At 38.1% G+C, this 17,053-nt stretch overlaps 1 protein-coding gene across 2 annotated transcripts in view; it reads right to left on the reverse strand.

Moving 5' to 3' along the window:
- LOC124711314 overlaps positions 1-16,603 on the reverse strand; it is a 158,683-nt gene extending 142,080 nt beyond the window's left edge. The window contains exons 1-4 of one of the 2 annotated variants that reach the window (XM_047241332.1): positions 16,469-16,603; positions 14,402-14,822; positions 11,347-11,459; positions 10,615-10,750 (exon numbers count right to left, since the gene is read on the reverse strand). In XM_047241332.1, coding sequence (XP_047097288.1) covers positions 10,615-10,750; positions 11,347-11,459; positions 14,402-14,783 — 631 coding nt within the window. In that variant the 5' untranslated portion in view covers positions 14,784-14,822; positions 16,469-16,603. Of the gene's footprint in view, positions 1-10,614; positions 10,751-11,346; positions 11,469-14,401; positions 14,823-16,468 lie in introns of both variants that reach the window. The other variant, XM_047241331.1, reaches the window with a different exon arrangement.
- Between the last annotated feature and the right edge of the window lie 450 nt (positions 16,604-17,053).

The raw sequence follows: 17,053 nt of genomic DNA on the forward strand, positions 1-17,053 counted from the left end.
GCTGGCATACTGAAGTCAGTGGTGACTTCAATCTACCCTCGTTATGCTGGAAAAATTATATGTTTAAAGCCGGCGGCAGGCATAAAACGTTATCCGAAATTGTACTGAATGCTTTCTCAGAAAATTATTTGGAACAATTAGTTCATGAGCCCACTCGAAGCGTAAATGGTTGCGAAAGCATACTTGACCTCTTAGCAACAAATAATCCTGGACAAATAGTGATTATTCTGAGGAATACAAGTTAGTGACCACAAGGCAGTTGCTGCTAGGCTGAATACCGTAACACCTCAAACCATCAAAAAGAAACGTAAAGTATATCTATCTATAAAAGCTAATAAAATGCTCTTAACGCCTTTTAAAGAGAGAGTCTTCACTCCTTCCAATCTGATCATGTAAGAGCAGAAAAGTTGTGGAACGTTTTCTAAGAGATAGTATCGACAGCAATTTAAAGATATATACCACATAAATTAATAAGTGATGGTACTGATCCCCCATGGTACACAAAACCAGTCAGATCATTGTTGCAGAAGCAACGAAAAAAGCACGCCAAATTTAAAAGAATGCAAAATCCCAAGATTGGCAAAGTTCTATAGAAGTTTGATATTAGCATGCACATCAATGCAAGATGCTTTTAATAATTTCCACAATGAAATTCTGTCTCGAAATCTGGCAGAAAACCCAAAGAGAGTCTGGTCATACATAAAGCACACCAGCGGCAAGACGCAATCAATACCTTCAACTGAGCGATAACAACGGTGAAGTCACTGATGACAGTGCCACCAAGGCAGAGTTATTAAACACGGTTTTCCGAAACTCCTTCACCAAAGAAGACCATGTAAATATTCTTGAATTCCAATCAAGAACAACTGCCAAGATGACAAACAGAAGTAGATACCCTTGGTATAACAAAGCAGCTTAAATCACTTAATAAAGGCAACGCCTCCGGTCCAGATTGTATACCAGTCAGGTTCCTCTCAGAGTATGCTGATACAATACAATAACTCCATATTTAGCAATTATATACAACCACTCGCTCACAGAAAGATACGTACCTAAAGGCTGGAAAATTGCTCAAGTCGCACCAAAACCCAAAAAGGGAAGTAGGAGTAATCTGCTGAATTACAGGCCTCTATCACTAACATCGATTTGCAGTAGGGTTTTGGAACATATACTGTATTCGAACATTATGAAGTACCTCGAGGAAAACAATTTATTGACACACAGTATGCACAGTTTCAGAAAATATCGATCTTGTGAAACACAACTAGCTCTTTATACTCATCAAGTAATAAGTGCCATTGACAGGGGATGTCAAATTGATTTCATATTTTTATATTTCCAGAAGGCTTCCGACATCGTTCCTCACAAGCGTCTTCCAACCAAACTGAGTGCCTACGGAGCATAGCCTCAGTTGTGCGACTGGATTCGTGATTTCCTGTCAGAAAGGTCACAGTTCGTAGTAATAGACGGAAAGTCATTGAGTAAAACAGAAGTAATATCCAACTTTCCCCAAGGAAGTGTTATAGGCGCTCTATTGTTCCTATATTAATGACATAGGAGACAATCTGAATAGCCGTCTTTGACTATTTGCAGATGATGCTGTCATTTACTGCCTTGTTAAGTCATCAGAGGATCAAAACGACTTGCAAAATGATTTAGATGAGATATCTGTATGATGCGAAAACTGGCAATTGACCCTGAATAAAGAAAAGTGTGAAGTTATTCACGTGAGTACTAAAAGAAATAAGCTAAATTTCGATTACACGGTAAGTCACACAATTCTGAAGGCTGTCAATTCAGCTAAATACGTAGGGATTACAATTAGAAATAACCTAAATCGGAATGATCACATAGATAATATTGTGGGTAGAGCAAACCAAAGACTGCGATTTATTTGCAGAACACTTAGAAAGTGCAACAGGTCTACTAAAGAGACTGCTTACACCATGCTTGTCCACCCTATTCTGGAGTATTGCTGTGCAGTGTGGGATCAACATCAGGTGGGACTGACGAATGGCATCGAAAAATTACAAAGAAGGGCAGCGCGTTTTGTATTATCGCGAAATAGGGCAGATAGTGTCACAGACATGATACGTGAATTGGAGTGGCAATCATTAAAACAAAGGCGTTTTTCGTTGCAATGGGATCTTCTTATGAAATTTCAATCACCAGTTTTCTCCTCTTATTGCGAAAACATTCTGTTGCCACCCACCTACATAGGGAGAAATGATAATCATGATAAAATAAGAGAAATCAGGGCTTGCACAGAAAAACTTAAGTGCCCATTTTCCCGCATGCCATTCGAGAGTGGAACAGTAGAGAGACAGCTTGAAGGTGGTTCACTGAACCCTCTGCCAGGCACTTTATTGTAAATAGCAGAGTAATCACGTAGATGTAGATGCGTAACACAAGAATCAGCTTAATTTTTCGAGGAACTCCTCCACAGAATAGAAGGAGTGCCCCATGAGGAAACTCTTCAGTTTTGAATCCTTGTGGTAGCTCACTGAAAATGGATGCAGCAGTATACTGCACATCTTTCTGCAAAACTGCAGAAGAGTCAAGGAAGTGCAATCCAATTGCAGATTTAATTTCTGCCTAGTATTAACTGAGTGAAAGCTGTTAATTCTTGGGAGTAAGCTGATATTGTTATATATATATATATATATATAATGGAAGGAAACATTCCACGTGGGAAAAATTATATATAAAAAACAAAGATGAGGTGACTTACTGAACAAAAGCGCTGGCAGGTCGATAGACACACAAACAAACACAAACATACACACAAAATTCAAGCTTTCGCAACAGTTGCCTCATCAGGAAAGAGGGAAGGAGAGGGGAAGACGAAAGGAAGTGGGTTTTAAGGGAGAGGGTAAGGAGTCATTCCAATCCCGGGTGCGGAAAGACTTACCTTAGGGGGAAAAAAGGACAGGTATACACTCGCACACACGCACATATCCATCCACACATACAGACACAAGCAGACATATTTGCTGTGTCTGCTTGTGTCTGTATGTGTGGATGGATATGTGCATGTGCGCGAGTGTATACCTGTCCTTTTTTCCCCCTAAGGTAAGTCTTTCCGCTCCCGGGATTGGAATGACTCCTTACCCTCTCCCTTAAAACCCACTTCCTTTCGTCTTCCCCTCTCCTTCCCTCTTTCCTGATGAGGCAACAGTTTGTTGCGAAAGCTTGAATTTTGTGTGTATGTTTGTGTATCAACCTGCCAGCGCTTTTGTTCGGTAAGTCACCTCATCTGTCTGCTTGTGTCTGTATGTGTGGATGGATATGTGCGTGTGTGCGAGTGTATACCTGTCCTTTTTTCCCCCTAAGGTAAGTCTTTCCGCTCCCGGGATTGGAATGACTCCTTACCCTCTCCCTTAAAACCCACTTCCTTTCGTCTTCCCCTCTCCTTCCCTCTTTCCTGATGAGGCAACAGTTTGTTGCGAAAGCTTGAATTATGTGGTAAGTCACAGCAACTTTGAGACACTAACAAGCACAAACACACACACAAAATTCAAGCTCTCCCTTAAAACCCACATCCTTTCGTCTTTCCCTCTCCTTCCCTCTTTCCTGATGAAGCAACCGTGGGTTGCGAAAGCTTGAATTGTGTGTGTGTGTGTGTGTGTGTGCGTTTGTTAGTGTGTCTATCAACATACCAACACTTTTGTTTGGTAAGTTACATCACCTTTGTTTTTAGATATATTTTTCCCATGTGGAATGTTTCCCTCTATTATATATTGAGAGGCCATTGTCAGAATACCCCGACAGGTGACCAGGGTCAACAAGAGGTTCGTGAACTTACACCACTTACTGCCTGAACTGCCCGTTTCCGAGCCAAAAATATTTGATTTCGGATTAGTTTATTTTCTACAAGCCACAAACTTGTCATGAACTGCGCTATTTGAAATAGTGCCAATGCTGCACACAACTTCCTTTATCAGGCTAGTATTATCAGCAAACAGAAAAATTTTAGAATCACCTGAATACTTGAGGGCATATCATTTATATACAAGGGTCATTCAGTAAGTAATGCCCCACCTTTTTTCTCAAAACATATGTATTGTTCAGAGTCAGAATTTGGTGACAATATGCATCAACATATTTTATCCATGTCCTATTTTTCTATGTAGTCTCCATCACATTCTATGGTCGTACACCAACATTGTGGAAGATCATGTATTCCCTGCTGGTAAAAGCTCTTGTCCTGTAGGCATAGCCATGTTTTCACTGCATGACTGACAACTGTAGAGCCAATTGTCGAGTTGTGACGCGCCGGTTGGCACGAATAATGGCATGCACACGATTCAGCATGTCTGGGGCAGTGTGTGTGAGACAGGATGTCCTGAGCGGGGCTGGTAATGGAGCTCTGTTTCTGCATTTCCTGAGGCTGCAACTTTCTTTACCCATCACCCATCTGTACTCTCGACTGCAGCATCGCCATACACTGCACACAAACGTTTATGAATGTTCACCATGGTTTCTTTTTCTGCACACAAGAATTCACTAACAGCATGCTGCTTTTAACTTGAGTCTCATGTAGACACCATTTTGAGAATGTACTATGGCTGTACCATCTGCCACAATGGTTCGAAACTTCTCCAGCGCGCAGAACAAACTTCAAATGTGAAACACCAATAAGGATGTTTGTCTATGTATATTAATGGCTTTTAAAAAAGTGTGGGTCATTACTTATTGAACAACCTTTGTGAATAAGGAACAGGAGTGGCCCCAGCACTGATAGCTGGGGCACCCACCATATGACTGCGCCCCGTTCAGATCCCACATCATAGCCATTCTCAACCCAGGATAACGACATTTTGCTGTCTGTTATTGAAGTAAGAAGTGAACCAATTGTGAGCTACTTCCTATATTCCATAATGGTCAAACTTCTGGAGGAATATTTTGCGACCAACACAATCAAACGTCCTAGTTTAAACCAAAAAGATGCCTGGCTTTCGAAACCTTTTGTTTAATCCATCCAGTATCTCAGAGAAAGAGAATATAGTATTTTCAGTTGCTACACCACTTATAAAACCAAACTGTACATATCTGATAGCTAATTGTGTGGAGTAAAATAATCAATTACCCTTACACAGACAAACTTTTCGACAATTTCAGCAAACACTGATGGCATAGAAATAAGTCTAAAATTGTCTACATTATCCCTTTCTACTTTTTTATACAGCAGCTTTACTACTGCGTACTCGAGTTGGTGTGTATCGAGAGAATTTGATATTTCATTGAATTATCTGCCTTGTGGCGCGTGTGCAGGGATGGGGTGGGTGTGCTTCGCATACGCTTCAAAGACTCAAGTGCTGGGGTTCTTATTGAACTGCTTACAAAATTATGTTGCCACTGATAAAGACTAAAAAAGTGTCTGTACTAGTCTGGTATTTGTGAAATATAAACAGAATTGACAACAGAAGCTGGAAATCATGTGTTACCAATAATAAATGTACACTTGAACCAAATTTTTAACTCAGTGGTGTTGCATCTGTTAACATTTAATTTAGCAACAAACCCAATAATTAAGTAACAACCCAAACAATTTTTGTCAAGAGACTACAAGATTAAATTGCTATTGAGGAACATCGGTCACCATATTAATAACATTGCATGTTCTACTACTTCTTCAGTATTAAGCTCATTAACGCACAGACTTTAATGATTTACAAGTAATATCTTATTTTGAAAAGTATTGCTACCTGTCAGATTACTCCAATAGGTGCAATACTGTTACCATTTTTTGTATTAACACACTGGCTACTGCGAGTCCGCCAGCAGGCAGAGGACCATGTCTAACGCACTATGCCTGCCAGCGGCAACACACTCCACTCTGTCGCAACACACTCCACTCTGTCCAGTACAGAATATTTTTGGATGGTTTGTAAAGTTGCAAAAAACAAAGTCCATGTTAAGTAATGTCAACTTTATAAAGAAATACAAATTAATGCACAGTACTGAACCACATATAGTGAAGCACATGACAGCTGTGCACATAGCATCAAGCGTATACCTCTGCTGCGTCCACCAGCAGCCTCTTGTCAGTCAATACATCAAGTGTCACATTTACTTGTTACCTTCTGTGAAAATTGAATGGACATTTAAACAAGTGGTGGTACTGCTTCCTAAAGGAAGAAAAAGTATTGTATGTTGCACTAGATAGCCCATAAATGTTTGTTATTGGCTAGAGTACAAATCTGAACAATACTTGATGTGGAATGGAACAGAATCTGTAACACAAAAACTCCATTTTTTGATATTTACCGTTTTCTGTCTGAAGGGTCCAACTGAGCAACTAAACTCAAAATTATTTGCAATTTGATCAAGACTTCATGCAACAAAGTTATTTTAGGATGTGACGTTACAAGTATTTGTTAAAATGCGAAATACTAAAAAAGTTCCCTGAAATTATACAAATTATATTTTATCGTAAAGTAATTAGATGAACTCTTAAATTATTATAAATTTGTATTGGTGGTGGTCAGAAGTAAAGCAGTGGTAGTCATGTGACAGAGTCTATAAGAAATCATGTTCAGCAGAGCACAGGAGCTTTGGCCGCTGATCCTTGTCTTTCTAGGTTGTTGTTTGGGCAGCATGTGCGCCACAAATTCACCAAATTTCAGACTGTGATTTTGTGAATTAAGAGGTATGATATGCGAAGATTTTAAGACTTTTAATAATAATGTGATTGAATTAGTCCAATGACATTGTGCCGTAAATAATCACAATTTTAGTGAATATTGCTGCTAAGAAATCAGGAGTGCTGCCAAAACTATCTGTTAATACTCATCAGTCCACCACACCCAATTTTTTTTATGCTAGAAGCATAAATAAAGCTGTTATAACTCGTTGGATATTTTATCATTCACTTTCTCTCTACCAACACAAGGCAATGAATGGATTCGGCACACTGAGGAATAGTAAGGGCTTTAGAGCATCACTGTGTAGCCAAACCCTTTTGAGCAGGCCATGTAATCTATTAACAGCTGCACATTGCCCTTACTTGCTGGGTTGTGCTGCATGGAAAATTGACTGAAGCGAGTACTAAACACGCGCAGTTAACATCCTAAGGATATTATGTGTGTGTTCAGACACAAAGAACAGAACAAACCTTACAAAATTCTACAGACAGACAGACATAAATGCTCAGTAATATCACTGTGTTTCTACAATTGCTCCATTAGATGGCACATCATGAAGCATACTATGTCCATGGTATGAAGGATGTTCAAAAGAAGAGATACCAAACAACACTGTGGGCATAACTGATGTCTTTATTCAAAAGTTATCATCACAGACCCGAGCACAACTATCCCACTGTTTATGAGCCAAATGATTCCCCAGTCTCACAATTTCTGTGGCTGTAATGGGAGTCAATCCTCCACAACGTGTCCAGTTTGTTGTCCAAGTTGAAGTGCTTCATTTTGAGTTTGTTTTTAGTGGATGAAACATATTAAAAGTCACAGTCTGGGCTTTAGGGTGGTACTCAAATTGCTCCCACTGAACTTGATCATTAAACTGTGTAACCTTGGAGACGTGTAGACACATGTTATAATGGAGCACACTGACTCCATCATTGTTAATGGGTTTTCCTTGTTCGAGAAATTCACTGAGTATTAGTCCTTGGGCACTGAAAAAGACAGTGAGCTTCACCTTGCATGCTGAGGGCACTTTTCTTTTTAGGGGCAGATGATGACACTAAACGCATATCCCAAGATGTCTCATTAGATTACCCTAAAGCAAGGTATGTAAATTTCAGCCTGTTTGGTTGTTACATTTCATACCTTTTCATTTGAACACACTTTATATTTCGCTTTATAACCATACTGTAGAAAATGTCAAAGGCATCTTCCAAAAAATTGGATAATAATCCTTAATGGTCATTAAGGATCTTAAGACAGCTTGCACAAAAACAAAGATTTTTAACATATTAACTTGTAAGAGTAATTTAACTGGATAGATAAAAAATGTACTCACCAAGCAGAGGCAGAACAAACATGTGAAAGAAAGTCGTAATTAGGCAAGCTTTTGGGGCCATTGGCTCCTTGTTCAGGCGTGAGGGTTGAAAGGGAAGGAAGAGGGGTGAAGGAAAAGGACTAGAGACTTCTAGGGGAAGAGATAGATTTAGGAGAGTCACCCAGAATCACATGTCAGGGGAGACTTACCGCACTTACCTGTGCCATATGTCTCCCCTGACCTCACAACTATAATAAATGATCTAATTCTTGGAGACAATTCTTAATTAAAAACATTTTATAGACACTTAGCGGCAGTGTAAGAATGGGAATTTAAAATACTTGCAATGAAAAAGTTATGTATATCGAGCCTGACAGCAGCCCATAATGACTGAACACATCTTTCAAAACTGTCTCCTAGGCTCAAACTGTAGTAACTACACAATTTGCATGAGATTTTTAGCTGCAAAACAAGTGCTTAAACTGTTGTGTCAACTGCACACTCTATGAGCAAGACTAGTAGTACATATTATTGTAATTATAAGGCGTTGTATAGTGCTTGCTTCCTGGAACGCGAAACAAATTGTCAGGTTTGAGCCCACGTCATTTTTCAGAATGTTAAGATGTTAGCACTAACTGACAAGAAATTGCCCAAGAACTCCTTTGGTGAGAAAAAGATATTCACCAAACTTAGTCTCAGCACAGCAGTACTTTGGAAATTTGTCACTCAGTGCTGACGTCTTAACAGTATGAATACTGAGGAGAGCTGAAACTTTACATAATTTGCTCTGTATTTCAGGACACAAGCGCCAACCAAAACCTTATAATTACAAATTGACTTAGATAAGCCTTATGTAAATAAAGCCACACTTGTAGCTGCAGGCTTGTATAGTCAAGCGATTTGTTCAAGCACGGACAAATACTCTAAGCACCACACTTGTATATGCATCGGTTTGCACTTCAAATAGTGGGAGTTCTTTGAAGACAAGTGGCTTGTTTCACCTGGCTATATGTGTGTGTGTGTGTGTGTGTGTGTGTGTGTGTGTGTGCGCGCGCGCTTACTTGCATGCGCACGCCTACACACACACACACACACACACACACACACACACACACACACACACACACACACATGTACGCAAGCACATCAGGCATGGGGTGGGGAGGGGGGAAGAGGCAACAAATGTGGGGTAAAGGCTGATATCACTCACAACAAACTGAAAACATGTGATTGGTAGAAATATTTCAAGATTGACAAAAATGTTGCAATTACCTACTCACATCAATCTTGGGTTAAAAAGGACACAATAATTTGGGAAGTTGTTATGCCACACAGAAGACTGACAGTATTATTACAATTTCTCACATCCACATGGGGCTATGAAGTATCTACACACCTGACAAATACTATGAAACGGATAGCTTGCAACTCACCATATTCAGGAGACACTAAGATGCAGATAGGCACAACAAAAAGACTGCTGAACATTTGAGCTTTCAGCCAAAAAGTCTTGTAACATAGAAAAAATAAACACACACATTCACAAAAGTACAACTCATACACACAAGACAACTGTCACTGTCCACTGTGACTGGATGGGTTGATGCGTTGTTTGGGGGAGGAGGCCAGACAGCGAGGTCATCAGTCTCATCGGATTAGGCAAGGCCAGGGAAGCAATTCGGCGGTGCCCTTTCAAAGGAACCATCCCGGTATTTGCCTGGAGCGATTTAGGGAAATCGCAGAAAACCTAAATCAGCATGGCCAGACATGGGATTGAACCGCCGTCCTCCCGAATGCGAGTCCAGTGTGACTGGACTCAGTCGCCCAAGAGTGGTTGTGTGTAACTTGCGCCGGCTTGAATGTGTATGTTATCTATTTTTGAATAACGCCTTTTGGTCAAAACCACACAAGTTAGCAGTCTTTGTTATGCCTTGATTACAGCTAACCATCTGTAATACTTGAGAGCTGACTTGTGTACTTCATATCCTTCTGTCCTTGACTGATAAATATCAGCGACTTTCTCTCTCCTCCAGTTGGTTCTGGGTGAATTTATCTTCTAAATAATGTTTGCCTATGACAAGGTAGTTTGTCTAGTATCTTATTAAAAGTAAGATATATTCAGTATCTGTTTTTGCCTTATGACAGGGTTTCATTATAATGCTGTTGAAACTTAGCTAGCTTTCATATAAGTGAACAAACGTTTTTGGCAATTTGTGATTGACCTACTTCGTGTCACTTGAAATAATGCCACTATTAAGACTGCCTCATATTGTTGGTACGCACACTTAAACCTATGTACTTTGGTATGCTTGCACAAGCTTGCACGACTGAAAATCAAAACAAACATCAAGCAGCTTCAACAGTCATAACGTTCACGTAAAATTACTCAGGGACAGTGTAAGCACACTTGCACAAAATGCTTCATGTATCTGTGTGTCGAGCATGCAGTTACATATATGGCTGCCTTAAAGGGTGAATCACTCAATATTTCAAAGTCAGTTGCATTTATTTTGAAAAACTCTCTGACCAGCACAGTACAACATTATAGGTATACAAGGGGCAACTACAAAGACATGTTGGTTAACTTGTAAACACCTTTACAAAAGTAGGTTCTGAAACTGGCCTAAAAGAAAATATACTTCCTTTACATACCTGCCTTACTGGATCTCTTAACAACAATGTACTTTTTGCCATCCTTATCAACAGTGTTGCTAATCAAACGAGATTTTCCACATTTTACTATGGCAGTGTGCAACTTGCGCCTGTCTTCTTTGCTCATGTCAGTGGCCTGTCAACAACAGACGTAATTACAGAGAAGTTCGATAAATTTCAACGTAAGTTAGGGATGAGCAGGGAGTATACAGACAAGAGTTTCCAACCCAAAACAGGAAGTAACAATTGGCTTATCAAACAGACACACTCAAGTTTTCCCATAATAAAATATAAATGAAAACATGACATCTGATAGTGGTAGTCTTGCTACTAAGTTTCATTATACAAATTGACTGGAATGGCATTACTGCTACTGTGACAATAGTTGGCGACATACTAACACAGACAGTGAGCTATTAGAAGCTTACAAGGATGCAGTTAACTCATGAATTATACCAAGTGCAATACACTTCTGACATGGCAATCCTTTCAAATACCACAGTTCAGTTCATCACCACTTGCCATGAAGTCATTGCACAGGATCAAGTTGTACTGAAATTGAATGTTTCACATGAGTTTATTAACTGTTCTGGTAGAAGTCAACAACAAGCAAGAGACTTTCCATAAACGTATATTGTACTGTAGAAAGCCTGTACAAAATAGCAGTGGCCTGTGAAATTGGCGATACAATTTCTGCAACCTTCTTTTAAAAAAGTCACAATGTAAGCTTACCTCAATTTCAACTTCCTCACCATTAGAGTCAACGATTTCCATCAATGTTTTATATTGCTCTTCAGAAAGTGTTGTTTTGAGATAATCATCTATGTCTTCCTTTGTCTCTGCTGCTGCAGCAACTAAGCAAAATGCAAATAGTCAAGTTAAGTCGTTCAAGAAAACAGATTTCAAACACAGTACTACAAATTATGCGATAATAAACAATGTCAGATATGTCAGCCATTAATTTGTACATTGAAGTATGGAAATACATCCAAGTACAAGATGTTGAAAAATAAATACAAAGTATTACATACCAAACAACCCCGACAAATTCCTAAAATGAAAAGAAAACTGCATGTAAAATTATTAAATTTTGCACATATTGTCTGCACCTTATTGGCTGAAAAATGTATGTAAATCATTAACAAAATGATGTTTAGTTCTTCACATTTCACTCCATTTTATCTGTCTTCACAAGCAGCTGATGAGGACACTAATCAGATGAAGTCACATTTATTTCTCTCTCTCTTTACTTCAATTTGTATGTTACGCAGGAAATTACCAAGTTGTTCACTGCTGTGTGTGTGTGTTTTATTAATATTCAACAGCTAGGTTATCAGTGCCCATGTTAATCCTAAGTACAAATACGTCAAATCACAGGAACACTAGATGCCATATCGAAGTAAAACCACCGGATAGACAGCCAAAAATTAATTTGTAACCTTCACACTATGGCAGATGAAATCCAGACTACATTTCCTATTCCTCTGAAGGTATTGATCACATACAATGGAGATGACACACAGTATATTAGCAACATTATGAAATAAAAACAAAACTACTTAGAAGAATATAGAGATTCAGACAAGATCAAGTACCAATAATGATATGCAACTGCAAATTTCAACATGAATACCATTCTGTCAGTCATAACTTATTTTGCAGTAGCCACTAAAGAAAGCTGCCCAGTTTTTCTCTTGAAAGAGGAATGGCACTTACCATACCAGAGCTTAAAAAAACATCCAAATGAAAAACCTGTTACACTACATTCCCTCGCAAACAACTGACAGCATAAAAAGGAATGACAGCATGGGGAGGGGGGAAAGGGGGAGGTAGGGGGAAGAATATTGCTGGACAGCTGGAGCTAGTGTGGAAAAATTTGTCAAAATAATATATACAAAACAAAAATGAGCAAATTAATTTAAACCTGACAAAATCTGCATAAGACTAAAAATAAAAGTTTTAATCAGTTATAAACAAATTTAGATTCTTGCCTTGAAATATACAGAGACAAATAAGCATTAACTGCTGTGGAAAAAAATGCAAGGCCTAATTCCAACTTTAATAAACAACAAAGAAAATGTCATAGCAGTTGAATAGTTTTTTATTCTTTTTCATCATATTGAAAACCTTATTTTTACTTCACTGTGTAATTTTACACACTGTAATCATCAGCTTCTATGTTCAATGTAAGGAGAATTAATATCCATGGTCTGTATTCCAATATTTTCCAATAACATAAAAATTACCATATATGTATTTGTCAAGCTGCAAGAACCCAGCACACTTTAATCTTTTCGCAAAATCCAGAGCTGAAGGTACTAGATATACCCTGGAAGTGATAACTCAAGCTGGTGTTCTCAGAAAAGAGAAAAATTTTATTCTTTTGTAAGTCTCCATTCAAACCACCTCCTGATTATTACCAACAATTACACAGAAGCCTAGAGAGATGCAATATCCTTTGACAACATTCAGTCTTCAGTTTGGAGTATTCACAGGGATTATTTTTCTACATAGTGGTTCATGTAATTATCGTGAAAACTGATGTTCAATGGGCTGTTGCACTTTGAAGCTCGATGGCAATTATACGAAGAAATACTGACACTTTGGAAAGTTACCTCCTGTTAATACTTGTTTTTCAGACATACCATCTGAAACCCCTAGTTCTGTTATCTCCCCTCACCCACAAATGGTATTCACAATGAACAACCAACATAAAATACTTTTGAGACATTTCAGATTATATACAGAAGCACATACAAAAGGGCTGTAACATTTCCAAGTTGTGTTTCTAAATAATTATGCCCCTTACTTCTGTATTTGAAATGAAGAAACAGTTATTATAAATTTAATGTGATCCTCTCTCTAAAAGAAAAGTGGCATGTTGCATTTGCAGGGACATTACATGCAATCTCATGGGATTTTCTGGTGTGTCATAAACCAAATTAACACAATTGGTTATAAAATATTCTTTATTTGTAATAGCTTTGATCAACAAATTACAATTTTCATCCCTTACAGTTTATATGGATATAATTCACAATGTGTTAAGGTAAATATTACTGTCCTTATTCAATAAAATATCTGAATATCATTAGTTGTTTCTCACACAGAACAACATTCAATGACACATTTGCTGAAGAAAAAAACTGCATAATTACAATTATAGTACTGCATTTGTATCATAGATAATTTTAACAACTTTATCTCTGCTTGTAACAAGTGAATATAATAAAGTATTCATAGACAACAATAACATGCTCATATCTGCTGTACTTTCAGTACATTTCTACCACATTGGAACAAACCACATAAGTAAGTTATGAACAAGATGCCAAGAAGATCAATGAGATCAGAAACAAGGAAAACCACCAAAAATACAATCTTCATACTAAAGACTACACCCAGAACACAAAAAAGGAAAGATAAGAGATCTGAGCCAAAAACTAAATTACATTAGCTATAAAAGCATTCCAAAAAATAAATAGCAACACACACACACACACACACACACACACACACACACAGAGATAGAGAGAGAGAGAGAGAGAGAGAGAGAGAGAGAGACGTTAGTTAAAGAAAAATAAGAACATTTCTTACCTGCTGCTTTCAAAATTTCACTGTGCGATAAAAAAGAACGATCTGTAATTTTACAAGACTATACTCCTAAAATTAATTAAGAAATTCACTGACTTCGCATCTGCCAGGACAGCACATGCTTATACATATGCAACTATAAACTGCATGCACTTCAAGAAACTACGGCAAAATCAAGAACAGAAAAGTTTACCTGGAGCCTCTGGTGCCTCTAAGGTAGTCAATGTCACAACATTTCCATCACAATCAATTTCATTAACATGAAAATCTGAGTACCGTTGTTTGATAATTGCACTAAAACCTTCGTGTTTGCTGATATACTCCGTTATTCCAGCTCCATGTTCTGTTAACCTCAAATTCATTGTATTCTGAGTAGTTGCATTCCCCCGTTTCTTTTCCTTAGGCTTTGACTTTGAGCTTTCTGCAACTTCTACTTTAACAGCCTCAACAAGTTTCTTTTTGTCATTCTTTGATAATCTGGTTTTCCTAGGCGAGAATGCCTTAGCTTTGGCTGTGGCCTTAAATGTTGGTTTGCCACGATCAGAGTGCGATTTGTTTCTGTTCCTTCGGTTCATTATGCACCTTTATGTTGTACCTTTCATACACGTAAGACCCTGAAAGTAAGTGAAACTTTATCAATAAACCATTTCAAACATAGACTGTCTAACTTTAATAACGTGTCACTTCAAACAAAATAAATAGTCCATCATTAGAACACATGGGAGACCAGTATAACTCTGATGAAGGGGGGGGGGGGGGGGGAGGGACGCCGGCACTGCTGAGGTAATGAATACCGGTACTCACCATAAGAGTATCACACGAAAGATCAAAGCACCCAATGTGTAGCACATTTCTGGACCATTTAGCCAGATGCCACCTAACGTTTACAATGTGTACTGTGTTTCCGAACAATTTACAAATTGTCCAACATACATTCACTAGGCCTAACAAAAACTCTGAGGAAAACTGTAAATACTACAGAACTAGGGCAAAATTTAGGCCAACCTATGTATGTATTTCAAAACCCTAATCATCATAGCTACTAAGCAGTAACACAATACAGGAAAGCACAAAGGCCCTGAATGATGCAATATTTCCATTGTGTCACAAATTCAATCATGAAGCAAGAAAGCCAATAGTATAGAATCACTGTCACACGATTCTGTTAAAACTCTATTTAGAGAACTAGGAAATCTTTGTTACTGCTTTTGATTTTGGAAGCACGGAAACAATGACTAAACAAACTACGCCGTTTCCGTATTGATTACGTTACAAGCGAAGTGCCCACACCGATTTTCTTAACTTCATTACTGACAAACACTGTTATACACTCAATAAAACCTGTAATCCGAAACGGGAACACTAAAATTTGTCAATGGCAGCAAGTCAGCAGTCCCAATGACATAGGGTACCGTTTTGTTCTCTTTTTCATAAACCGATATTTCTTAACGACGTAACAAATAATATCTACTACTACTTGGAAATAACACCACTAAATCTTTAATTCTGCGTGAATTCCGCCTGAAATGTAGCGCGATTAGTAGTCACATATAACAAAAGTTTAATGTAAAATATTGTTAGTACTAAAAGCAGAACAAGCAAGGGCTAGAGCAATCTTTCATCTGATAACTATAATTCGTAAAATATTGTGCACTATAGAACGTCAGCCATAGCAGGCTTACTCATAAAAATTTCCAGAAATATCAGTGGTCACGACTGTTGTTATGAGTCTCTACTTTTATCTTATTAAGAGACGAAGAAAACAATGCTTTTAAGACAGCTCTGTAACACATAGCAGCTCTTATTAAAATGCCGACGGGACTTAAATGTGTTTTATGCATTTTATGCACTATTTCTAAACTTTTGTATAATGCTTCTGACTAAGACAAATTAAAAAGCATGTAATTCGTACACTTGCCAACAAACAAAGGGATAGAAAAGTAGAAAGGAAGTTAAAATTGCCTGTTGGCGAACTCGTTTGACAAGCCTCCGACATGGCCACAATTCAAACGAGGTCCATTACTTAATGGATGCTGTATGAAAGTCCAGAAACAACTGTTTTCATGTGAGATACTCATGTACCTAAATATTCAGCCAAATGTTTTGATAGTTGAAAGGCAAAAAAACATAAATGCCGGTATTAAGAGGAGGAACAAGATATTATTGTGCCGCTAATTTGATACACCGAAGATGAACCGATTGGTACTAATGGTAATAATATTTAATATTAACAAAAAAACACGCAAAGGCAATTACTTACGGAAATACTGAGATTGCATTCAGCGCAAGTGTAAAAAACCTATACTTCCAAATCTCATACACACCCGGACCGACACAAGGAACACGCACAAACCCGCAGCACCATCCATCAGCACACAAACCAACATAACACAGTGCATCCACGAATCACAAGTGATTTCACAGTAGGCCAATCACGTAGCTCGTAGCACCGCATATAGCTAGTGATCCGCCTGCCAACGCCGCGCCAATAGGAGCTTGCCCGCACTATTCAAATCGAGATTTCAAGAACAAACGTCAGCCAGTTTTAAAATATCGTGTGAATTACTTTCGTTGTCTTAGAGACAAAGCTATTTCCCTCTACACTGTTATCTTTACGACTCAGTCAGGGAATAAAATACAAAAAATATGGATCCTTTTTAAAGAATATAACATTTCTTAAATTCTGAATACTGTTATGAGAACCCTATAGATCCTACTACATGTATTGTTATTTTCCACAAATGAATACGAGGTTAATACGGTAAATAAATAAAACCCTAAGATTAAGATGACAAAACAATATGATCACTGAAAGTATGCACAGGGAACATAATTTATTGCTATT

The sequence above is a fragment of the Schistocerca piceifrons genome, chromosome 8, assembly GCF_021461385.2.
Source record: "Schistocerca piceifrons isolate TAMUIC-IGC-003096 chromosome 8, iqSchPice1.1, whole genome shotgun sequence".
NCBI classification, from domain to species: Eukaryota; Metazoa; Arthropoda; class Insecta; order Orthoptera; family Acrididae; genus Schistocerca; species Schistocerca piceifrons.